Source organism: Acanthaster planci, linkage group LG17 (genome assembly GCF_054643075.1).
Source record: "Acanthaster planci isolate LZ-2023a linkage group LG17, COTS_SCS, whole genome shotgun sequence".
In the NCBI taxonomy this organism is placed as follows: domain Eukaryota; kingdom Metazoa; phylum Echinodermata; class Asteroidea; order Valvatida; family Acanthasteridae; genus Acanthaster; species Acanthaster planci.
In genome coordinates this window covers 2021167-2047948 of record NC_141793.1, presented here as the reverse complement: position 1 = coordinate 2047948, position 26782 = coordinate 2021167, and the positions used below count along the sequence as shown (strand labels likewise).

The 26782-nt window shown below is 42.9% G+C and overlaps 1 protein-coding gene across 3 annotated transcripts; it reads left to right on the top strand.

The window, feature by feature from the left end:
* The first annotated feature begins 154 nt into the window (after positions 1-154).
* Positions 155-26207, top strand: LOC110974670 (insulin-like growth factor 2 mRNA-binding protein 3). Of its 3 annotated transcripts, none has more exons than XM_022226475.2 (16): positions 155-511; positions 2752-2818; positions 9289-9395; positions 9525-9637; positions 9848-9936; positions 11314-11400; positions 13484-13532; positions 15059-15147; positions 15832-15951; positions 16615-16846; positions 17690-17764; positions 17895-18005; positions 18697-18717; positions 19334-19537; positions 20393-20530; positions 20879-26207. In XM_022226475.2, exons 1-16 carry the CDS (start codon positions 313-315, stop codon positions 21026-21028), a joined length of 1851 nt encoding a protein of 616 aa, XP_022082167.1. In that variant the 5' UTR covers positions 155-312; the 3' UTR covers positions 21029-26207. The 3 variants fall into 3 exon arrangements, with proteins under 3 accessions (XP_022082167.1, XP_022082173.1, XP_022082168.1); XM_022226476.2 differs by having other exon boundaries at positions 156-511; positions 13484-13526; XM_022226481.2 differs by lacking the exon at positions 18697-18717.
* Positions 26208-26782: the final 575 nt, after the last annotated feature.

The window sequence follows — 26782 nt, the reverse complement described above, 5'->3', positions numbered from 1 at the left end:
TGATTGGTCAGTCTGCTGAGTGAGCGGCTTACCTGCTTTGCATTAGCCAATCAACGAACACAGAATCTGCGCGACACGCATTCAGCTGCCAATCAAAATCACGTGGTGTGAACACGTGGGCAGGGCGAAAAATTTGTGGTATTTGTGCGTACCGAGCGCGTACAGGCGGTCTCTCTTTCATACAGTCACAAACCCAACACACAGGTAGCCGAGCAGTTTGGCTCTTTGGCCACTTATTCCTCCCCCAAACCGGCGACAATCTCACCCAAAATTTCACCAGGCTTGTAAATTCAACCCTCAACAACAACCACAATGAATAAAATCTACTGCGGAAACCTGAGTGAGGACGTAACTGAGGATGCCCTGCGCGATCTCTTCGAGGAAAATGGCATTCCCGTCTCCAGCATGGTGGTGAAGCGCAGCGCCAACCCGAACAGCAACGCCAGCCCCTTCGCTTTTGTGGATGTTGAGAACGAAGAAATGGCCCAACTTGCCATCGATAAGCTCAACGGTCAGTTATGTTTGTGACAGCATGTTAACATTTCATATATTTGGCATGAGTTTAGAGTCGGGAGACGCCGTCTTTGGCGTAAATTTGACGACGATATTGCACGAAAAGTACCCAAATGTTGTGTGGGTTGGGATGAAGTCGCCATGTTGAAATGACGTGCACCATATGCACGCCATGTGTTGGACAGTGTGCTGAGCACGCAACACAATACACCCTGTGCTGTACATGTACACGGTAGGCACTACATGAATGGTGGTCACTCGGTTGGGCGGTGTAACGTCCACGTGGTGGGTGTCATGCCATTTAGCGTCAACTAAATATTCTGGCATTTTTATACAAATATTTCATATTTACAATATAAATAAGGTGCCTAGGCCTACATATCATATTCAACGTATCATAGGCCTTTTATCAAAAATAATATTTGAGGGTGGAAATCTGAGCATGGAGGAATTATCTGAGCGACCGGCTCGTGCAGCCTGACCGGCCGCCATCTTGTATTCGCGTGGACGGTAAAGAAAGATGGCGGCCTCCCTACATCACGAAAAAGTTTCGCTTTTCTGCCTGAATCTGGAAGCGAATTCGATATTTCTTTTACACAGTGACAGGTCTTAGAGTCTCTAACTTTAGATAAAACTACTTTTAAATTCTCAGAGGGTATTTTCAAGTTGTTGACGCTAGATAGCATGACCGCCACGGGGTGCTGTGGGTTCGATAGTGTCTTTGTTGTATGTAGGTCAGGGACAGTAAGCCGCAAATTCAAAAAAATAATTCTAGAAGTTACTACGAGTGAAACTAAGAAAAGAGTTCCATATACGGACTCCGCTGGACACCTTGTGCACAAACCCTATGTGTGGCTGTAACTAGGAGACTGGTCAGAAAATTTTTTTCTAGGTAAACGACTTGGTTTTCTTCCTGAGTTGGACTTTTCTGGACTTGTTTTTGCTTTCTTTGTTGGCTAATAGGTCACTTCAGGGAATAATTACTGGTGTCCGCATATCACTGTATATGGAACTCTTCCTGATAATAGGAACACTTCAGAGGTTACGACCTGCATGAAGGAGTTGTACATATTTCTAATCTTCTGCATTATCACATCTGGTTTCAGTTTTAGGGGGAAGATGCTGGATTTTCTCTGCAAGACGTAACCACTGTTTGATAGAAAAAGCACCTACATGTAGGCCTACATCTTTAATCCCAAGATAAACTGAAACTAGCCTAGGCCTGTCCTACAAATTGCAGAAATACGTCTATCACTAATGTCATGTTTTTTTCTGGAAAAGTATTTGAAATAGTTTTTTCAAGTGTTTCCTATCAATGCTGGAAATTTTTAGCCCCGGATCCTTGTCTTTTTGGTATTTCTGCAATGACTGACCTCTATTGAGATGATGGGCGTTCGTGATGAAAAAGTGGAGGCACGATGTTACATTCTTTGCAAAAGTAGTGAAAAGACAATGCATTGTTTGCCGTTTTCTGTTTACAGTACTTTGACACATTTTAATAACCTAAACTAAATTTACCAGTCCAAAGTTATTAAAATGGAAAATGTCAAATATTGTTTACACTCGGACAGTATTCTTAGTTGCCCTATGTGATTGCCAAACAAACTACATGTATGATGCAGCTGCGTCCATTCAGGAAAATTGTGGATGTAAACATTTTTTAAATGCCACTTGAATTTGGCCAAAGGTCAATGGACTCTTCACTTAATTGAAATGCATCAGCAAAGGTATTATAGTGGTTGTGATATTGGAAGTAATGTCTTTAACCCTAACTGCCCAAAACCTGCCATACTCCAACAGCAGGTTTTGTGAGGTTTTGGCAGGTTTGGTACCGTACCTGAGGAACTTGTTGTTGAATTTTGTGAGACTTGGGATGAAAGGCCCAGGGAGATGGTGTTGGATTCTGTGTGAGTTGGGACACACAGGGTTCATTGTGTGCAGTGTCTGGCTTGCTGTACCAATTGTTGGACTATGCTTGATTTTGTCAGGTTTGGTACTGTTCAGTGCAAGTCATCCTATACTGCATAGACCCATCCATACCATATCACTCAAACTCCAACGGGCTCATTCTGTTGGAGTTTATCAGGTTTGGTACACTACCCTGCATGTACAAGTACATAGACAAGTACAGTACATGAACCTGTTGGATTTTGTGAGGTTCAGTATGCTTTCTAGTGCAGGAGCCTAGGGGGTTAGGGTTAACATAAAAAGATCATTGGATTATTTTCTTTATTTCAGACTATAACTTACTTGGATCAGTTATGGTGGTGGAGCAGTCTGTCCCCAAACGCGGCAGAGGCAACAGGTATGTCTAGACATAAACTCTGATTTGATCCTTATTCATGTAATTTCCCTTTTGGGAAGAGTCCCATGTATTGACGCCAGTATTTATTCCCTACAGTGACCTATTAGCCATCTGAAAGCAAAAATATGTCCAGAAACATTCAATTTAGGAGGGAAAAACCAAGTTGTTTACTTACAAAACACGTTTTTTTAGATCAGTCCCATAGGTTTTGTGCATGGTGTCAAGTGGCGTCCGTACATGGAACTGTTTCCTGCATATTTCTACTCTAAGCACGCTGGGACAATGAAGGACTGTGGCAAAAACAACCGACAGTTGTGCACATTTTGCTTGAAATTTTTACCTAAAACTCATTTTCAAATCATTTACAAGTCCCCCCAAATAATTCCATACAATGATATCCTCATTGTTTTGCCTCCGGCAGTGACAACTGGGTTACCATAAAGCGATGGCATGTCATTAAAAGTCAAATTCAGGGCATATATGCAAGTAGTAACTCTGTAGATACACGTACATAGAATTTTAGGCCAGTCTTACCGGGTTTTTGCACTGAATGTCATGATTTTCCAGGTAAGGAACTCTTTTCCACCTTTCTTAAGCCCTGTCCACACTGGACTTTATTTACCGAGGATTTTACCAAGCCGATGGGAAAATGAAAAATGGGCAAATTTTACCACCGTGCACACTTGGACTTTTGATGCGGGGATTTTTACTGAGACGCGTAGGAAAAGTAAACAAGCTGTCACTATAATGGCACATGAGGGCGCTTTGCGTGACCTTTCGTGTTCGCCCTTTGACCCAAGTACGCGCGCACCTTTTACAAACTTCCGGTTATGACAGTTCTTTCAATGATACATTGGTGGCCCCAATTAATCTTCTGATTGCTTCAGTAAAAATATCTGCCATCATTCGAGAGACTCAAGAACACGAAATCACTGCAAAGCAACCAGAAATAAGCTTCGCAGTGTGTACGTGTATATACATCACGTGGACGCTTGCAACGTACATGCGCGGGGCTCGTGTAAGCCTGACCTTGCCAGTAAACTGGATGTACGCTTCCCTGAGCCGCTTTTACCGACTTGCACTCTCCACTCTGGACTTTCTGTCTAGGGAAAAGTGTCTCGGGAATTCTTCCTGGCCAGAAGTTGGCCGGTAAAAATTCCCGCGCGGCTCGGGAAAAGTAACTGAGAGGAAGTCTTCCAGTGCGAACAGGGTTTTATTGTTGAGAAAGAATGAGTCAGTTTGAGTTGTTGAATATTCAAATCTTCAACCTTGCAGTTGCTCACCACACATTTAAATATATTCGCTTATATCAAATTCCTACCTTAGCAGAAACAAAACATGTATCTTTATTGTGAAGAGTTAAAAAAAAACCTTATTGGCCAATATCTGCCATTCTGCCTGGAGCAGAAGTGCCCCCCATCAATTGAAAAAGCATGTTCATTTCGTTGGTAGCCATGTGACCATAATGCATGCATTTCCTAGTCATCTGTGAACCAGTGAAGTTCATTTTGAAGCCCACTGGCAGTCATGTGCATTTAGCTGCCATTAACTTGTATCTTGAAATATGCTTTAGAATTCAATTTTGCATCCAAATAAATTAATTTTTTCCTTTCTGTTGTATTGTTTTTCACCTTGAATAATCGTTTTCAGAAATATTTGAATAAGCGGCACAGCCCTACTGAGAAAAATCTTGTTCTGGAGTGAACCATTTTCATACTCTCTGTACAGATTCGACATGATTAAAATCTCATGAAAAAGTAGCTGAGCTTAGTTTGGAATCCAACGAGGAAAACTTGCTCCCTTAATTACATTGCCAAGGTCCCACTTTTCCCTCTGAAGGCCACAGATTTCTCAAACTACTGTTGCACGCTTAAAAGAAAATACAGTCTTGAATATTAACAGAGAAAAACCTCCCTTATCATTGTGTGTGAGTGGTTTTCTACATGAACCAAGATCGTGTGGCCCCTGTCATTTCTGTATATGTAACGGGTTAACAGCAGTGATCCGTAACAGGCAGAAAAAGTCTCCACAGCATTGTGGCCTTGTGTTTGCAAGGGTCTGTGTGCTCTGAGGTAGTGTGTGAACAGTGGCTAGACACACTGGTATGTCACCCTTATCACCCGGTGTGTCTGGAGGCTGGGGATTGTTTGATAATGGGATGCCAATTGTGCTATTGGTGGGCAGGTTCCTGTAGGCTTGAATGTATTTCGTGAGTCTTGGCGAATAGTTGGAACAACTGTCCCCACTCACGCCAAAAACCTTCAGATTTTTTTTTTCTGTTTTCTTCCCAGCATTCGCTATCTTGAAGCAGTTTAGTCTAGACAGGATGTCATTTTTATTACCAGAGATCACAACTCATTTGTCTTGTGAACATGCCCGTTAAAATCACATCGTGGTGGCTCGCTAATGGGGCGTTCGGTCAGCTTGACCTTAAATGAAGTATTTTGTATTTTGAACTGAATGAAATAAAGCTTTTTTGTAAGAAGATAGGCTCATGAGAGTTCCTAGATGTACATAAAGTTACACTTATTACACTGTACTGTGTACATGCACATTTACAATTTATGTGGCCTATGCTTACAGACTGGGGAAAAATGCTGGGCTTGCAGTAATAAGGTTTGTACTAAGATTTGGTTGAAGGTCCCAGTGACTGGTCTGCCAGCACTTCAGCTGGTGGGGGAGGGGGGTCGCCGTGTCAAAAGGAGGTCGAAAGTGGGAGTGGCAAGTTCAAATGCAGTGGATCATGCGGGACACATTAAAGGGGCAGTGGAAGTGGCTGTTATTTCCAAGCCTGCCGTGATGTTCACTACACGATGCTCAGTTGTTGGTGGTGTACCTTAATAACGGTGCCAAATGATATTACTAACAGCCATGATTTTTTCGCCATAGAGGTAATTGTATTCTTGATTTGTGTTGCAGTGTGTATTCAAGTAAGTCCCAAGTAGGGTGTAAGTGGAGCGTTCTCTTGTGGTTAAAGCGAAACAAGGTCGAGCTGTGTAGATTGGATGGATGGAGAATACCAGGAGATTCCATGTTGAATAGAATGGCAAAAAGATTGCTTTCAAAGGACGTTGAAATCTGCATTGGCCTTTGCTGGTTTAGTGGAAAGAGTGTATGAATGCACTTGCGGCTAGTCTGTTTTGTGGATGGCTTTAAATGATGTTTTTACAATAATTTGGATTCCATTAAGTTTAACTACCCTCTCCATGTGGAGCCGTCTGTCCTTGATTCCATGTGAAAGTAATTTCATACCTCTGGGCTCCAGTGGGGGGGGGAAATGCACCTTCAGTGTTTTGGACACTAGAATAAACCTTCTTGAGAAATTAATACCTAAGGGATAAAAAAATGGGTTGGATTGATTTCCTTCAGTGACTCTTATTATCCTAGAACATAAACCTTTGGTTGTCCCACTGGGAGTCTGGCAAGGCTGACAACTCCAGTGGCATTCATAGGGGGGATTGAATAGATTACCTGTGCATTTTTGAGTTAAATTCATTTGAAATCTATTCATAATATCACAGATTTTTATGATGAAATAGAACTACAGTGGATACATCAACCCTAACTCTCTACCCCATGTTTCCAGTAAATAATCTGAATCCGGCAGAATCCTCCAAATTCTGAAGTGTTACAAGTCCCATGTGACCTGAATCCTGCAAAAGTGTGGAATGAAAGGTACCGGGCACAACAGCCTGAATCCTCCAAAATCCTCCAGTGTGCTACAGATTACCATGTCTGGCTAGGGCACTTCCATTATTACTTGTACTGAGAATAATAAAGTCATAGTGCCACACACTCTATGTTACATTGCCTTATCTATTGGATTTTATGACTCCAGAGAACAAGGTCGTGTACTCCGACAAACAGCAGCGCTGTATGCTATATTTTACTACAAAGTAGTAAGGGTTAAAGTACACATAACAAATAACCTGAATCCTCCAAAATCATTACAAGTGTGTGACAACCTGAATCCTCCATATTCCTCCAGAGAATGACATGCCGTATGCCCTCAATCCTTCAAAATCCTCCCATGCATTGATTCTCAAGTTGGCTGTGAGGATTTATGGAAGATTTGGGATGGTCAGGGTAACCACTGGTCAGTTACACAGTCATGCTTTTTGGTATCTTTGTTATGAGATCACAGCTTAGTGCTATCGTGAGGCATCTCGTGCAATTGGGAAAACCTTTATTGGCTACAAAGTTGATGGTGTCACCTGTTTTTGTCTGCAGCTTTTTCGTAAGGATAAAGCGTACAGTAGGTACATATATGGTGTTTGTTTGGCAAGGAAATACCACTGTACATGTATACATGTACACATGTACAAGCATGCCTCCTACTCCTCATACATACATTTGGTTTTAATAGCTACAACTTTTCCTTGTCAAGGTGAGCAGTAACCTGAAAGTGTCTTACCTTTGAACAACTTGTAGGCCCTATACACCGCATGTGCCAGCAGTTGCTGTAAAGTTTCACAAACCCAATGAATGTTATATAATCTACTTCATCATTTTCCGTCATAGGAAATGTTCATTACACAGGGTTTTGGTTTGTGGTTAGCTCAGTGGTGAGCCTCCATTTGCGCGTCCAATCATTTCATATCAAAACTGGAACAAAGTTTTGTCATAAACTCGTGAGGTTCAACTAACTGGAAAACAAAAGAGCTTTAGCATCTGCTGACCTGTGAATTACATTACTTTTTTTTAATAAAATGTGCATTGAAATTATGTCATTAAGAATTCTGGACATCCATTTAAGAGCATACACGCCAAGTTTGTTTCGTGTTTAGGTTGAACCTTTAAAACACTACAGGTGTTAGTCGCACAGTGTACCCAGGGGACTCTAAGTCTGGCTGTTGTAAATGGTGGACATTAAATGCTGTATTGTAGGTCTTGCTATGGTTTGGAAGAGTATGTGGAAAAAAGTGGGCCATAGGATAGATACTATACGAGTGACCGCCACATACGTGTGTGTCATTTGCATCACGTAATGAATGAGTCTCTAGCGTTGATGAATTGGGTAATGTTTTAAATTTTGTTCCACGGGAGTGTCAGTATTCACTTAAGTTCATTCAGCCGTAAAATAAGCGTTGTGTGGCAGCTCCGGGGATTGATGCCTTCTGGCACTACTTGTTCATTCCTGTCATGCACACCAGCATGCAGACTGGGTTTTCTTCTGGACAAATTTAGAAACTGGACGGCCAAGTTGTTACTATTTGAGGTTTGATATCCAATAAAGCGGTGCCTGTAAGCCATTTGCGAGTTCAAGTTGGCTAAAATCTGGTGCTGTGAGTTCTTTAAATTCCCATGAACATAATTTGAACTCTCCAGACTAAAAACACTGTTGCTATACCTCATGATTTGGGGCAAGCTTTTGCTTAGTGACATAAGAGACGCCTTACAACAATGCACTGTTCTCAATAAATAAGAGCACAAAGGAATCAGTCCGCTCCAGTGATTGTGGTCACTGTGCAAAAAGCTGTACCCGGAATCACGAGGTATAGCAACAGCGTCTTTAGTCTGGGGAAACCAAATTGTTGCATTTATTTATATGCAATGAGATAACACAGTGTACCAGGTTTTATTCAAATTTTACTCGCAATTGCTTGTTGGTTTACTATGTTTTTTTTTAATTTTGGGAAAATGATGAAGCCCCTTCCATTTAAATAAATTCCACTGGCACTAGGCCCAACCCTAACTCCCTAGGGAGATTTACTAGCAACCTTCCACATCCTTTCAACACTCAACACCACATAGGGTAGAACCTCATTAGTAAAAGGTCCTTCAGACTTTGCAAAATACCTTGTTATGACAGGAACCTTATATTATCGGGAATGAAACCAATGAAAAATAAAGGACTGGGACCTAAAAAATGTCCTTGTTGTAAGCAGAATCTTGTGTTAACAGTGCTTGTTATTAATAACGAGGTTCTGCTGGAGTAAACTGCACATAAAAAGTAGGGGCTCTGTTTATTTTGATTCCTAATCCCACATGAGCACAGCTAGTACACCAGTGCATTACTCGACCTAACAGATTCCAACCAACCCTGGTGTTGGAGTTTGGCTGGTTTGGAATCACTAGGGTCAGATATGTAAACGACTGCTGTGGTCTATTGACATTAACCTGATGGGCCAATCAGATTTGGTCATTAACTTTGAGTGTTCTGGCTATTGCAATCTTGGGTGCAAGGTCCTATTTTGTGGGCCTTCTGTTGAGTCTGGACGGTAACTTGTAGTGAAAACATCCATCAGTGGCTGATGAAAAGAAAGCACTCAAAGAGCCAGTATGATCTGGGGGAGCTTCCTATCAATAACCCGGCATTTTCAGTGCCGCAGCATAAAACTCTAACCCACTGTCCAGTTTCAGAACTTGTATGTAACAGGAACTGGCATCGCTAACCCACTTCTACACATGTTACAATTTGAAGTACCCGACGTCAACTCTTTATGAATTTTCTTTTTTAAATATTCCAGGAGCCGTTCCACCAACATTCAGGTGCACAATATCCCCCTGAGCACTCCAGTGCAGGAAGTCCAGGACCTGCTGAAGACATTTGGCGATGTCTCCTCCTGCGAAAAAGGTGCGGTCGCCGACCTAGAACATTGCACTTCCAATATCTCAGGATTTTTTAAGAGATGGTGCGGATCTGCGGCTTAAAGCTTCCGGGTGTTAATCTCTCGTCACTGCTTCTGTGTGTTTGCGTTTGCAGGCAAGGAGGGTGCCAACGGTTACAGTGTGAACGCTACCTATGCAGCTGTGGAGCAGGCCCAGCAGGCCATAAAGCAGCTCAACAACTATGAATTCAATAACTCGCAGCTCAAGGTGAGAATTCTCACGCCATCCGGGCTTTTGAAAAAAGTGCAATCCGGCTTTGTCAATGGGAGTGCTTCGGTCACATAACCGTTCACTGCACGCTGAATCATTCTTGGGTGTTCCTGAACTGACGCACATATGCTGTAGAATGTGTTTTTTTTTTTTTTTACTGATGAATCCTCCTTGTTGAAGTGGAACCTGTCTTTTTTTGCTTGCCAGGTGAACTATAAGAATTCTGGGTCTCGCCAGAGCAATCGGTACAATCGCAATCCCAACCGCAACCAGGGCAATGCCGTGTTCCCTGTCAGGTAAGCACTCTATGGCATATTCCATTGCACTGGCTAATTTGTTGTTGGTTTTCTTAGCTTGACAGTCCTGCTCGGGACTTTGTTCCCCCGACACCCTCGGCCATCCAGTAATGATTGAAGCATTAACCCTAACAACCTAGGGCCTTATTACTAAGGCATATCCTCGTTCCTCCAAAATCCTCCAGTTTCTGGGCTTAGCACAAAATGAAGGATACTTGAAACCTCAATCCTGCAAAATCCTCCATGGCCCTACTTTGGTTTTTCTGTCTTGTTTTGTGTTTTTTGGGGGAGGGTTGGGCACATCAGGTTGGTTGCTGGGCTAAAGCCGGTTTTTTTGGTAAAGGGCTTTACTTTTATAATAAACAAAGCAGACATGTGCTTTTGTTTTAACACACCGCAGTTGAGGATTGTGTAAACCTCCATGCTTCAATCACTATTCATCCTCCGTCTTCCAAAATCCTCCAAAACCAGCCAGAGGATTTTGGAGGATTGAGGTGGGTTGGGGTTAAACAGTCAATTGCTGCATTTTGTGTCCACTGTCTCAAGGTACACTCGAAGAGTTTGAAATTTTATTCCAGAAGAAATAGGGTCAGTTAGACCAGATTGCATGTAAATTGTTTTTATACTCGTACCATACAAGATTTGATGTTTCTTTTAAATTAGATGCTTTGGTGACATTGATCTGCACAAGCCCTTTTTGATTTGGAAAACGATTTGTTGCCTTAATTCAGTGCCGCCTGTTGAAAACTGAATTTTCTAATTCGTTGCAGAATCACTCGAATGAAGCAACTTGGTGAATTTTCGAAAAAGTACAAAAAATGTCAGATTTTGTAACCAGTCAACTACATAGTAATGTGTGGGTTTTTGAGTTCGTAAATGCCACAGAATAAATGTTTATGCTCCTTCCCTGTGTCTGAAGGCTGGGCATGATAAGTTTTTACCCATGTGTGGGCAGCTGTTCTAGCACGATGTGATCCAGTAAACATTAAACCCTACACCGCCCACAGATAGAAACCGCCCACATTCTTTGTATAAACAGTGTCTTCTTTCTTTTGTGTGGTCATTCCTAGTTGTTACACAAGATCAGTTTCGTAAGTCGATTGTATGCAGAGTGATACCTGTGCTGAATTCTGTGCTTGTGTAGGAGTCGATGTATCTTGGGAAGCGTTTTGTAAGATGTGCAGAAAGAGGTTTTTCCATGCAATATTCCCGCTGAGGTCGTATGTAACTTACTGCCTAGGTTTTGCTGTAAAAAAGCACCTGCAGTGCAGTTGTAGCCAAAGCCGCTCCTTGACGGATTCTATTTCATTTCATTACCTTGTATGCAGAGTGATATCTGCTCAAGTAATTTCTTTTTTGGGGGGGGTTGCTTATCAGAATGCTGGTTCCCAGTGAAATGGTCGGCGCCATCATCGGAAAGGGAGGCAAGACCATCAAACAGACCACTGCAGAAACCAGGGCCAGGTAGGAAATAAACTCTGTGACCTATCATTGGAGCACGGCAGAATTTGCCACCCCCGAGAGAGAAATTGTTTCAACAAAACCGCTGGAGTAAAATGCTTAAATGTAACGAGCCGGAGGCCTTTCCACTAAAAGGCCGTTAGAACTCCATTAATGTAGACCTTGTGCATTATTGTAACGATTTGGGGATTTCAGAATTCCAGCCACCATAGCTCAGCACATTGGTGTCCTCGCCTTCCATTGTGTCCAAAACAGAATCTGCCATTGGCTTATTGTAATACTTGGTAGTGGTGAGTTATTCAAGGTTCAGAGTAGACATGCCTAAATGGAATAAATGATAATATTTTATAGACTCTATGCCCGCACCACCTTCTAGTGGGATGTGATTTTCACAAAGACCATGTTTTTTTCCCCGTTTGTCATTTTTTTGTGTGGATCACTTTCATGCTTTCTTCCTTAGCAGATTTATAGGGCGTGCTAATGGGGAGCTACCCACATTGTGTGAAAAATCTTGTTTGCCACGAAAAGCCTGTTTGCATGTCAGCATCTCCATGGCTACAGTTGCCGTGGCAGCAGTCATTCTGGCAATATCACCTTGTTATTTTTTTTCATGAGTGGTTGGCCGTAATGGTGAACATTAGCATGCAGCAGAGAAAGATGGGGATCGCTGATGTCATTGTGTTAGACATATTTTTGCAGTCTGGTTTTTTTTAATTTCATCTTAGAAAGGTTGGTTGTTTCCGTCTGGCCAATCATTCATTCTCTTTTATGAAACTGGTGGTTTTTAAGCAAATAATAGTAGTCCAGGGGCAGTTTCTGAAAACCATTTTATTCCGTTGATTAAATTTAAACCATAAAACAGTGCGGAAAAGGGAAATCTGTCCCATATTTCCACTAGATCATGCTGGAGTTCTATCTTTCTGAGTCGCATACTCACAAAGTTTCATCATTGCCAAAATAAAGAATTGCTTTTTTTGGGGGGGGGGTTCAGTAAGTATGTCCATTTTTCTGTTTCTCTGTGTATTCCAAGACCTCCCTCCCCCAAAATACTTGTAGTCACTTTCCTCATGCGCAGTTGGGCAGCCTTCACACAGACCCACATTGGCTTGAGTCATCAGTGAAAACGGGCCTCTGTGCAGACAAACCGTCTAGGGAGAAAAAAAAGCCCAGGTTTCCTGTTAGGGTTCCTATTCATACCATCCGACCGCAGTGTCCCACGCGGGGGGGTTGGGAATCCCACAGAGAAACGTTTGAACAAAATTGATTCTTTCCTGGAGGTTGTCAAAGATCAAAGGGGAGGGGTGCTTTTAAGCTCATCAGCAGCGACGCACATGTGAAAGATGCGTGTGCCAATCGTGCCGTGGGTTAATTCCAATCATCGGAATTCGGCTTGAGGACCTAAACTTGACAGCAGCGTCAGGAGCCTTTGTCTTGTTGATGTCCAGTGATTTGCCACGCCAAAATGGGACACCATTTATTGCCACATGTGCCTTGTGGAACTGTTTGTATTTTTCATTGTTTGTGCCAGTGTGAAAGTAGAGGACTGATCTGTGACTCTGGTACGACTATGAAACGGTCTTTATTGCTGAAGGACTATTTTTGTGGGGGTTGGGGTTAGCTGTCAGATCCCGCTACTTGAGAACCCAGCTCTTTTTTTATGAGCCTGCCCCTACCCAACCTATTTTTGTCGCATTTCCTTCCTTTAGCAGTTGTCTTTTTTTTTCTTTTGCCCAGGATGTTGTTCCCTGTGTCATTTTCTCAAAATAGAACAGGTGCTGGCGGATGACTGTTTAATGTACACTAGAGGGCTATTGCAGGTGGCTGGAAATGGCAGAGGGCAGTGTCTTGCCATTACCGCAGCCTTCAAAAAGTTCAGGCTGTGGTTGGGAACGGGGGGGTTGAAAAAGGCTGAAACAAGTGCAAGCAATTAGTTTTCAGCTGTTTAGTAACTATTTACGGCGGAGTAAAATATCATTCATGCGGAAATGCGAGTATTTAAATCTGCCAATGACTGTTCATTGAAAGTTTTTTGGGGGGACTAAATATTCTTTGCCGTTTCAATTTTATGTAACCTTTTTTCCCCCAGGATTGACATCCATCGCCATGAGAACCCAGGATCAGGAGAGAAGGTAAAAGTGAGGAAAGAGTTCCACTTTTCAGTGATTAGGGAGGTTTAGATGCACGTATTACGCAAATGTGAACGCGTCAATTTGTTCATTGTGCACAGGTGCGCAGGCGTCAAATGCCTGTTGGAAAGTTAAGGTGAGTGTCATGCACAAAATGTACAACTTCCAATGAATACGCGAATAAAAGGATAAATGATCAATCACATCTGGTAAATCTCTCAAAAGAAGTTTAATCAGTCATATTAAACAAAGCACGAAAAAAATCCCAATGGTCTTACCATTGCACTTTCCAAAGATGTCCATTTCATATCAGTGAATGTTCAACACATAATTTTAAACCTTCCGAAAAAGCTGCAGCTCACGTTTTGATCCAACGTGAACTTCCCATTTGTTGCGTATTGAACGTCCATGCGAACTACCCATATGTGAGAGACAATGTGCACGAAGCAGTGACGTCAGCAGGTGTCCACACGTTTTGGGGCGTTCGCGTTCCCGTAGAACGTGCAACTCAACCTCTCTGTTGTTAACTCCTAGGCGAGACTTCTCACTCGCAGAAAAACTTTCCGTGAATTTCAGTGGACAGTTTGAGGCTGTGCCCAGGAAGGCCCGAATTGTTCAGTTCACGGACTGGAAATTTTCTGTGGTCCTAACCATTTTGTGTGGTAGAAGTCATCATGGGTCTCTGCATTCATCTTCCATTGGACTAACCACTGGTTCCAGAAAATATAAAAGGAGTCTTAATGAAAGTATCGGAATAAACAGGTGCTTTAGACTAAACTTACAAATGATTGAGATAGGATTTAGATATAACTTTCCCTACCGCTTGATGAATAGAGGCAGGGCTTGTATTGAAAATAGGGATCAACCGATGTAGGTTTTAACTGCCAATCCAGTGTCAGATGTTTTAACCAACAGTAACTGGAAGCTCACCCTCAACAGGATGTAGGCCTGCTCATAACACAAAACCAGTGTACTCCCTTAAAATTTGAAATGTCAATTTACACATTACCGTAAACGGGATTAGTTTTTTGCCTTTACTGTCACTGAGTTGAAGTAATTGTGTACGTCACGGCGCCGCTTGCACGATACTCGGTTGTATTCAAACCCAATACATGCAGGGTATACATGGTACAGTACGTGCAGAATAGACGCACAGCTCCCTGGGCTGAATCGCGGCTAGCCTTTTGGCGCGCGTGACACGGGTGCACCATGTTCAGGGTGTCTTTGTTGCACCAACGGCCCCAAATTTTAAAAAATGGTTTTATTCATGCTAAAGAAAAAAATATGACATTTGTGTTTGCCAAAACCGAGTGCAGAGTTTGTTCCTTTCTTCAATTTAACATCAGCATTCATATCGGCAAGGACGGTTAAATTTTGCCTATCCGACGTTTTGCCGATGTTGTCCAATATGATCATTAGTTGATCCCCAATTGAAAAAGATCTCTGTGTAAGTCTGTACTTGAACCCAGCCATAGTTGGGGCGGGGGCATCACCATTTCCTACCCCTTCCCAACAAATTTGAATTTCGTCCGCAGGCTGTGACCTTTTTTGGCAACCCCGAAGACTGCACTTCTGCTTGCAAGAAGGTCCGGGATATCATGAGCCAGGAGTGCTGCCACAAAGGGTGAGGCTGTCTCGCAGGTCATTTGGTTTTTCAGGTCATGCCGAAGGCTGCTCTTGCCAGACCCTCTTGCTAGGAAGTCACCATCTGCATTACAGAGTCGCACTTGATTGCTTTAACCCCTTCATACCGGGAGCTGTCCACAGCTGCGGCTTCGTGTGAAGATTAGTGCATACCACACATACAGTCTATTCACCAGGCAGCTGCTGGCTCAATGTGGGCCTAGTGCTGGACAGAGCTTTGCATACTGGGCACACCACAGCCCAGCAGTCACAGTCAAAAGAATCCCGGCGTGAAGGGGTTAAGAGGAGATCACTCCCCTGATCATTACAGGTCTTCATACAGGAAGTGATACGTTTGCGTATGACGTTGTGCTTTTAGAACTTGCTTGCCCGAGACATTGAGAACACTTGTACACCACTGCAGATGGGCTGTTTGTTATGCTATGTAAATCATGGAACAAGGCAAACACGAGTCAAGGACAATATTGGCACATTTGAGTCCAGTACAGTTTACAAGTAAGCATGCGATAAGAGCATTGTATTAAAAGAGACTTTAGTATTGGAGTTGGAATAATCTTTCAATTTCTGCTAATCTTGAGCAATGGAAGCTCTTTAGTGTACTTGGGGAACGTTGTATTTTGAAATGAAGGTTTATGTGCTTGAATGACATGTTCTCCTGTACTAGGTCTATGCCCCCTCTGAAGCTGCTGGCCCACGATGCTCTGGTGGGCCGCCTGATCGGCAAAGGTGGAAGCTCCCTCAAGCACATCATGCAAGAGTCTGGATCCACCATCACCATTTCCCCGTGAGTGGAAAGTGATCGGACCCCGCAAACTGAGCCTCAGGGCCAAATTTCATCCTCGCTGTTTTGGTGTCATCACTCGGCTTGGCACCCTGTCGAAAATGGATGTTCAGAGTGTTACAATTGGGGAGGGTTGTTGTTGTTGATGATGCATTTTTGTGAAGGCTCGCGTGAAAGTGGCTTCAAGTGAGTTGCGTCTCATGTTGCTAGGTTGGGTTCATGAATTTATGATTTCATATCGAGAAGCATTGACCTTAGCATGGAGCCTAAATTGAGTACAATGACAGCCTCTGGTTGAAGCCATTTTCAGTGGGCCAAGTGTGTTGAGTTTGTCTCAGTGCTCTTATTATGCCCCGTGGATTGAAATGTCAGATGGTCCTAAATCGCAGATCTGGCGAAAGCCAGCTCCAAGTTCACATTGTCATTTGTGAAATTTGGCGTTCCCGCTGCGAAGATCAAAACTCGGTGACGCTATCTTATGCTGTCTGACAATAAGATGGTATAAGACGAAGAGCCGAGACATCCTAAGAATGCTAACCAAGCATGACAGTAGGCCTCAAGGAATTGGATTAGGCTGACAAAACGCTACAGTGCAGTATGGAATGTTGGTGGGTGTGCATCATACATTGGTTTTGAGGAGGTGCCCATTTCCTTGACCCTTGATAGCTTACACGAGCTGACCATCTGCAATCCGGAGCGCACCATCACCATCAAGGGCACCCTAGAGCAGGAGGTCAAGGCCGAGTCGCTCATCACGGCAAAGCTGCGCACAGCCTACGAGCAGCACATGCAGAGCATGCAAAACCAGCAGCAGATGTTCCCTGGCATCAACCACATGGCCATGTTCTCCGGCGCCGGCGAGCACAACCCCGGCGGCTACCAGAACCAGGGCATGGGGGTAAGAGGGAAGGGTCCTCCCTGGGAGAGATTCCTGACATAGGGCCAGTGAACCAGTTTGGTATTCCAATAGGGCTTACTCGGTATGAGGCGATTTGTAAACAACTATGCGCGCGTCCGTGATAGTCTGTCCAGCTTAATTCCCTGAAAGACCTTGGCTTTTAGAATACCAGACTTGCTTACTTACGAGAGCTTGCTGAATCGCTGGTCAGCAGCTCTACGTGCTAAGCAAAATACAACAGGGAACCAGTTGCAGACAGTGTGCACCAAATGACATTCTAGTCGATAGCCTGTGTTTGCGAAGCAGGTATCCTGTGCATAGCACATTTGTCTGCTCAGTGGCTCCATGAAATTGGTTCCTGCAGAGCTGAGGTGTCGAAGAGATTCGTGGTGTAGACATGCCAGTTACAGGCATACAAGTCTTCCTCGGATCAGCCGATTTCCTCGTTTTTCACTTTAAACTCCTGCCATCCAAAACACTGCACAAAGTCTTATAAACATTGGAATTTCCTCGTTTTTTGGTCAACGTCTGAGTTGCATAAGTTGGCCCAGGCATAATTCTGCTGTTATCCACTGTCGAATGTGGAGTTCCGAAGTGTTCGAAGGTGTTTGGAAATGGAAACTTTGATACCATATCTCCCATTTAATCCAAACAGTCCCAAATCTATCACCTGGTAAAGGAATTGAGGGTTGTTAGGGTCAATAACTGAAACAAAGCAAATGTATTCAGGTCGAGTCTTGCTTGATAAGAACAGCATAATTGTAATGCACTTTTCGTTCTTTTTTCGTCTTCAGCATCTCTTCAAATTTTTATGCATATCTATGATGTATCTTATTGTAACAGGGACCTTTGCCTGGGTTGTACTATCCCAATCCTCGTGGTTACCGGGATGTTCGCTCTCAAGACTACCCTAGGGATGTAAGTACCGCCATGCGAATCCACCATTGATCTAATCGGTCATTTTGATGGTCAATTCTGTGAATACACTTGTATCAGTCAGACTGCCACATTGTTTCAGCCGTTTTTTCCCCCCTTGTGTCAAACCCAGGCAAGTGAGACTACCTACCTTTATGTGCCCAACGAGTCTGTGGGCGCCATCATTGGTGTCAAGGGTGACATCATCAAGTCAATGTGCCAGACAGCCAACGCCTCCATCCGAGTGAGTGGCAATGTTGAACCATATTCCTTCCTGCGCTTGTAGCATGCACTCGGTCCCCCCCCTTCCCAAGCTGTGCTTAAATTGTACTCGGGCCGATTTGTTGGGCCGAGTTGTTTGCACAAAAGATCAGGCATTTCAGGGATGCTGCAGTCTGACGTTTCATAGTTTGACCAGGAAATTACTTTGGCTTGACAAAGTAAATATCGCCCATATCTTACAAGTGCATGTAGTTGAAACAGGTAGAGTTTGATAACTGAAAAATTGACCCGAAACGTCCTACTTGCTGGACGCTGTTCTTTTTGTGTTAGTGGAGAACTTCAGGTTTGTGATGTGTTGTAGGAATACGGGCGATTCACAATAGTGAAAAAATCTGTCGACCCAGTGCACGTTTGGAAAGGGTCGACAATTTCGCGCGCTGTGATTGGCCAATGTGTTGCAAGCTCTTGGAGGTCGCACTATTGTGAATGGCTCGTATTGATTTCTTAAGACCAATCTCAGCATTTGCCGTATTGAAGACTTGCTGGCTAACTATTAAGCGAAAAGGGGTGACCGCTTGTAAAGTGCCCCAGCACCAAGTGAAATAGTTTCCTTCTCCAAGCTGTCTTCTGTGCAAAAGCTGGTAACCCTTACAGTCTCCAAGTGGAGTCACAGGTTAACGCGCACTGATTTTCCCCTTTCCCAATCATTTCAGATTGCTCCGGCAGAGGACCAGGTAAATACCGTGTGTGCAAAGTGAACGTCGTCGGCCCTCCTTTCGATTTTGGGACTTGACACGTGTAGAGACTTGCGCCGTGAATGCTGACGAACCTCAAAGCTGCTTTGTCCATGCTCAGCTGAAAAATCTTAGTTCTCCTCGAGAGTAGAGACAAAAAAAGAATGCCAATGACAACTTCTTGAGCCGCAAATGGGATTTAACCCATAGCTCGCTCATTTACAGCAAGATATAGTCAGTTATGTCTGACCTCGATGACACGTAAAAGGTTTCTGTTCTTTGGCATTGTCGTGACCCTGATGAAATTGTGTGTTGGAAACCACTGGCATGTAAGGAGAGGTTGGTAGAAACCAAAACATGTTGATGGTTTCAGGTAAATTTCCTATGAGCTTGGACACTGCATCTTTCAAGAATTAACCCCAGCCTTGTTTGACTGTCAGGACTTGAAACTAGACTGACACCTGGACTGCTTTCCTGGTTGTAGATAGAACTAACGGTGTTTGTCTGGGTGTGGTTTGGGTGTAGAGGAGAGAAAAAAAAAAAATGGCAGCTCTCATCCTTCCAACGCTTCTTTGGTCTGAAGACCTTGCCTTCCCAACTTGCGTTGTCGTTGCAGATTGCCTCGCGGGAGAACGAGGGGTCAACCGAGCGCAAGGTGACCATCATCGGCTCGCCTGAGTCCCAGTGGAAGGCCCAGCTGCGCCTCTTTGAGAAGGTCTGCGGCCAGGGCCACTTTGAGACCAAGGAAGACCACCTGCGCTGCGAGATTGGCGTGCCGTCCAAGCTGGTGGGCCGTATCATTGGCAAGAAGGGCACCAAGGTGAGTGTCTGACCTAAACCTGAGCCCCATTGCAGATGCTTCAAAATCAGCCAGGTGGTTGTTGGGATTTTGCAGGATGAACCCTCCACTGCCGAAGTCCGTTCTGGACAAAGCTGGCCTCTCTGTCAAAATTAGCGAGGGGATTGTTTTTAAACAGTTTAGAGTCCCCAGCCTACGTGAGGCAGAAATGGCTGACTAGGGCTGTCGAGAGGTGAGCTGTGTCTACCACTCGCCTGCTGACTAGTCACAGTGCCAGTCAGAATTGCAATCTGGCTGTCGTTGACTAGCCAATGTACAAGGTAAAGCAGGGAAAAGTGAATAGGATTTTGGCCGTCTGTGTTACGATCAGAGGAGGGTCAAGGGAGATGGAGCCCCACCACTGTTGCCAAACACGGGGCTTGATGCCCCTCGAAAGAAAGTGGCATGGTTTCCAGCAGAGGATTTCATAGGATTCAGGTAGGTTCTAGGAAAGAATGCTTTGAGAGGGAGTTAATTAAAAAGACTTGTAGAGAGGTTTTGTGATGTGCTCAGACCGCGGTTCGTTAGAAGCCGTGTCACATGTGAGCGTTGGTGTCCAGATGTTGGTTTATCCCCTGAACCAGTCCAGTTGGTAGTCGGTTTGTTGTAATGAAAGGCAGTGTGGTTGTAGCACGGAGCTGTTGCATCAATCACCACACCAACAGGACTCTCACCAAGACAACACTGTATTTATTCACTCTCTGTGAAGCAAATAGACATTTGCACTTCGAAAATTACATTCAGGCAGTTAACTGTTCCATTGAAACTTTGAAATGTTTTTGGATGTTGCTTTGAATAAGACGATTGTGCAAGGGATTGGATATTTTTTTCTTTCAGGTGCGTGAAATGCAACGCACGACATTTGCCCGCATCGAGGTCCCCCGTGCAAACAAGGAGGACGAAGAGGGCGACCAGGCCGCCGATGATGACACCGAGGTCATGGTCAAGATGTACGGAAACTTCTTTTCCCTGCAGGTAAGCATTGATCCGGAAGTGTTCATTTAACGGGCTCTGACCTTAAGACCCCCCGCTCAGAATCACTAAGGGTTCTCCTCTGCTTCTGTACGTGTATGTCTTTTCTCGTGGCAAATTGAAGATCTCGGCTATAGAAATAAAATTTTATAGGCAGCAGTGCTTCAGCGGTGCCTGCTTGATTTAAATTAAACCGTAAACACCATCTAAATTTTTGACGAGTTAAATAAATACAGTTAGTGTGGAAAAGCAGTGTGATAGGTTGTCTAGTTTCAGGATCAGTGCGGACATTTTGAGTGCACTAATAGATTCATCTTTGACCATTCCATTTGTTTTTTCTGTCCTCGGCAGGCCGCCCAGCGTCGCCTCCGCAAGATGATCTTTGATTTCATGAACCGTGGCAACCAGAACCAGAATCAGTATTCCTACAACGCTGGCTACTACTCCGGCTACCAGCGTCGCGGCCGCATGAATGGCCCAGTGCCCGGCATCCCGCAGTAAGAGGACCCTGTCCCCCACCCCCAACCGTGTTCCCCCCCCCCCATCCCATCTCCTCTCTGGAACATGATCTTCGGCGGGTTTACTCTTGGATTTAACCTCACTCGCCATCTTGAAAAGAATGCTTACACTGTGAGTTGGATGGTTTGCTCTTTTCCTTTTTTCGCCATGTGTTCGAGCATTCTTTTCAAGATAATTTCAAAGCCCAGAAAAGCTGGGATTTAAAAGAGAAAATTTTTTAGGGGGGCGTTCCAAAACGCTAAACAAAGGTTGCTGATAATGGACTTCTTTCATAAGTATTGGGGTTGTGGTTGACCACAACGGGAGTTGATTCATATTGGAGAAGACCCAGGGTGGGGTAGCTCCAAGGTGCAAGATGAATTGAGAAACGATTGAATACCACCGACAATTTAAGGCCAAATTGTCAGGCGCGGCTCTTTGACATTTGGAAACGTCCAAAGAAGAAAGGGCCAAATTTAACCCCCAGAAAGGTGCAGATCGCAACACTTGGGGTGTCGGCAAAGGGCGATTCGCACTCTTTTGGGGGGGGGTTTCTTATTGATGGGACCGTTGAGTTGGTTCTTCTGCTTGTTTTTATTCCCCTCCGAAATTCCTGACTTTTCACGCCTGCCCTGAGAAGGACGCAAAATGGGACCTCGTTGGGTAGCCACCCTTTAGAACCGTAAACTGAATGAAATATCTGGCACCCAGCTCGACCATCCAGTTGGCAAAAGTTACGACGATCAGATCTTGCAAGTTGTGCGACCAGGTTGCGGTTGTTAGGCGTGAATGATCAAGGAATCAACTTGCACAGTGATAGTGCCAGTTTTTAATTTTTCTTTTTTTTTTATATGAGAGGGAATGATGGATAATTTTGGCTGAAGTTATGATGAAAAGTTGAATGGCTATTAAAATAATAAGAGGCATTGAAAAAATGGCATTCCGGAACAATTTATGGGAGAATATTAATGGAAAAAAATGAAAAAAAAACAGTAAAATGAAAAATGTGGAAAAAAATAGTAAAATGTTAAAATAAAAAAAGACAAATATATATTATAAAGAGAAATTTAGTTTAAAACAATATGGGCCATTATTTTCTGGAGAGAATTGTATATTATGGCCATATTTGTTACTTTATTTTTTACTTTTTGATAAAAAAAAACATAAAAAAAATTACAAAAAAATGGAGATTTCATCCAGTGCTACCTCTTGTCCAAAGTCTGTAATCGATACGTTTTTCCAATGTCGGGGAAAAATTTCAAAGATGAGACACATACTTGGCGTAGGAAAAAAAAATGCAAAAAGATGTTGGATTGATCCGACTTTCTTTGCAACACTACCGCTATCGCATTGGAGTAATCTACATTTTTAACGTCATGTTAAAAAAAGAAACCTCAGACCTGATTAAGAAATCCAACCAAGAGAAACAAAACAGAAATGAAAAATCCTCACCAAGATTTTGGATCATTGAAATGGGTCAACAAATGGTTTACTTGGCAATATAGTATAAATGCTGTGATGGACAGACCCCAAATCGAGCAAGTTTTTGTTTGCTCACTGTAAGAGGCAGCTTTTGATGTGGGGTGTCATAAACAGGGTCCATCACTTCTTGAGAACTACTCTGATTGTGGGAGTTCCAGTTGCCTACTTGCTTGTTGAGTAACATGAAAGATGAGTTTCAGTGGTGGAACTGAAGCATCGTTTTAGATTGATACTGGGTAGGAGTAGCAAGTTACCATGGCGATCAACAGTAACGCGTTAAATAATGGTCCCTCTGCCCTTCCTCCTTGCAACAACATATCGTATACTCGTAGATTGTAAGTATATTAACGGTTTTATCACCCAACTCGTATTTAAGAGTATTATTTGTGTTACTTAAGTGCAGAACGTTTAACTCCCGTTTCCTTCGGAATGGTGGACTACATCGAGACAAAACAAAACAACATTCAAATGACACAAAGTAGTCCCTTTTTTCCAGTGCCGTATCGTGTTAACAAACCAGGCCGTAAAAAAAAGCCAGCCTCTTTTTTTCTCTTTTGCACCGTACCCCCGAGCAACCAAGTCGAAGAGATTCTGGTACAATTCTCAACCGGAAACGTTGGCTCCTCTCGTCGGTTGTTCGTTAGGGATGGATGACAGTTTCAATCTTGCCAACCGACTCCATTTTCGGAAGAGATCTCTTCTGAATGATTGACCCTGGGGGTACAACCAAAGCAAAAAACTCTCCCTAAGCAGGTCTGTGCGCTGTCCTCTTGGAGGAGGACTGGACCACCCTGGTCGTTTGACAACTTAGCCAGCTGATTTGCTTGAGTTGAGAGAAGGAGAGAGAGCAGTACAAACTTTTCATAGATAACGATTTCAGAGTGAAACCACACTGGTTTCTTGTGACGGTGGTGAATTGCTTTTTTGAAACACCCACCATTACATTTTGGTGGGAAAAGAAGGATCCAGGCTGTGGGGTGATTCTTTTTTTTTTTTTTCTTGGAGACTTTGTTTGGAAAGAAGCTTCTTGGAACCAGATTTAAAGAGGCAACAAAAAAACAAGCAGATCGGACTTGAAGACAACACAGTTACTGTCATCTTTTTTTTTTATTTTTATTTTTTTACTTTTTTGTGTAAAAGGAAGCTGCACTCTTCAGAGTGAGCTGATCTCATCACCATAGTGATGAAACTTTTTGCAATCGAAAGATTGCAGAGAAAAAAAACAATCTTTTGACGGCTTGGGCCAGAATGCATGGCGATTTTCACTCCTTTCCCATGGGAACCTGAACCGTAATCCAGGCACACGCAGTCTTTTAATTTTTTCTCAAAAGACTTTGGGAAAGATGGTAGTCTGGTTTCCAAGCCCAACCTTGACATTACAAAAAAGTCAAGTACCTGCCTCTAAATGGAAGTTTAAGCATGGGTCAAAAATAACGAACAGTTCTGTGCTCTGAGGAAAAGTGGCCAGTCAGTATTGGGAGAACAAATTTAAACCAAACGTGTAGAAGTTTGTGGCTCATTGGGACAGCTTACTGTTTTTGGTGACTCTTCGATTCAGCATGGCAAGGACCTCTGACTCGCTGTGATGGCAATTTGTAATGGTTACATGCCATGTTATTAAACTTTTTTTTCAGAGAAAGTCGGAAACGAATGCTAAAATAACATGCACTTGGCGCTTCAGACGGGACTGAAGCCACCCGAACATTTCTTTTAGCATCTGTTTCAATTGCTAGATGTGTACTCGTTTTCCTTCAATGTTTGGGTTTTTAAAAAAAGTATTTTGACGCAAACGGGCTTTAATTTGTTAAAAGAAGTTAGTTGTTGCTTTAATATAGTCATACCACAAAAAGAATGTAATCTTAAAGTAGGTGTTGAGGGATGCGTTTACCCCCAAGTCGCACACTTGGGAGAGACATACCCTAAATGTAGTTGTAATTTTACACTGGAGTCAAACGTTGAACGTTTTGTGTTGATGGTAAGATCCAGAGAAGAAAAAAAAAGCAAAAAACAACAAAAAAATCAAGGCCTCATCGAGCCTTAACGTTGTGTTTCAAACTAGTTGGAAGAGTTAAATCAGATTATTAATAACGTTGCACTTGTTTACCAACTGTGACAGTCTCTATTTGTTCACATCACTTGTTACTAACAAATTACAATTTGATAGATTTAGTGTCAATGTATACGCCACAGAGAAGAGTTGTTAGAATTTTTTAAGTAGCCTTTGGACTGGCCTAAACGGCAAACTGCAGCGAGGCAAATTCCGCCAGCTTTCATGAACTAGCTCTCAGGAAGCTGCCCTTGCCGAGGCATCTCTTTGCTTTATAAAACAGTATTTACAAATTATAAAAGAAAACGGTTCCTGTTACAAAGTTTAACTTAGCTAGCAATGAAATTCATTGGTTGTTAAATTAATGCTGATTTCGAGACTTTCTGAAGTTTACAAAAAGTGTATACTTTGCATCGTACATCTTTGTGATTTAACTGCATTTTTTTCCTTTTCATTATTGGTTTCTGTTAAATAAGCTTTTTTAGGACTTTATCTGATAATAGCATGGCATGGAACCATATTGAACTTGACGTGTATTTACAAGTTAACATTGGTTCAATCTAGCAATGTGTCTGACAAAATTGGAGTGTTTGTTATGAAGAAATTGGGAGTTGACAGGGCCCGAAGAAATGTTTACCTTACGATATTTGTGAACTATCGCAGCTGAAAGCTGGGCTCTGTAAGCTTGTATCTGCAAGTGGTGTTTGAACGATCAGATGTTGAATTTGGCGAGCTTTAGTACAGCTTAATGTTAAGCAACAGTGCTCATAATCCACTAAAGGTTTTTTTTTTTGGGGGGGGGGGTATTTAAACTTCCTCCCTTTTCTTTGGTGTGAAAAAATTTCAATGCCAAAATGCTAATACCGATCAGGGAGAATTGGACGGGAATTCAGACTTTTGTGCTGAAAAAAAATCTGAACGGACACAGGAATTTTATTGTCAAAACGGGTTTGGACAGTTTTCTTGCCACTGTTGTCCGGGTGATTTTTTTTTACGGAAGGTTCGACCGTGTGGTAGATTTCCTCGTGGCCACATTTGTATTACGGGTGCGTGGTTACGTTTGGAATTCTCGGAACAGCTTAGCAAAGTTGATAAGCAGAAAGGAGTTGAGGCAATTAAACACGTGCACATTGATGGTAAAAAACGCAGCCTTGGTCCAATGTGCCTGCCTCAATCTGCTGAAGATGGCAAACTGGTTATGCGAAGGGGCTAGATTTCTGAATCTTCACCCTTCGATCATATCATTTCTCCCACTGTTTTCATAAAATTCTGTGTTGCACTTAGCTTTCAAAAGGATTGTTCTTTCAAATGCTCAGTGGTGTTTAGGGCGGCCACTCTTGAATTCTTTATTCACGTCCATAAACTGTTGAAATTGACTTGTGTCCACCTCACTTGCTAGATTGAGCTCATTGAACTGACGGGAAGAAATTGGACGGGCAGCTTGTAAAGAAAAACACCTGCCACTACTCTGGCGAAATAAGCTCGTAGAGTGTGTCAAACAAGTCTGCCGTCAATTTTTGCCCAACACTATACGGGGAAAGGTATAACCATTACCCAGTCCCTTGTATTAATTAACTGCCCGTTTGCAATCTCTCATTTACACGTTTTATGTTTACTCTTACTGGATTAAAAATCATTATTCATGTTCAGTTACTTTTTCTTTCTGCTGTCTGAATTATTCGGTGCCTTTGTTGTGTACGTGTCAAAAGATCGATTTAAAAAACACCAGTCCTGAATTGAATACGCACGTTGCGAGATCATTTCTAGGCGTCCGGGTCGGTGGATGAGAAAGGTGCGAAAGTTACTGAGGGCGCTCTCCATCATTACCATCAAATAAAAACCAAGGTGCTTGACGTCTTTGGATGTTTTATGCGTGCCCAAAGGTCTTCAAAGGATCATTGCAGGGCAAGGTGACTGAGACAATGATGCACTGCGGGGAAGCGTTTTGGGATTTATCCTCGGTGGGACATGTTTCCTTTGGGGACCTCGAAAGAGACCTTCTAAAACTACAATCCTGATTGTAAAAAAGTTGTTGTAACTACACGTGACGACAGAGTGTACTTATTGAAATCATTTTACAATGAAAAAAAAAAAACTAGAATGTGACAAATCATCAAATCACCCGATGATTCTAGAATCAGATTTATTTTATTCACTTGTTGGAGTTTTGGAAATAGTGTTGAATGGTCTCAGTTGACCAGGACAAACTGTTTTGCCTTTTTCAAATT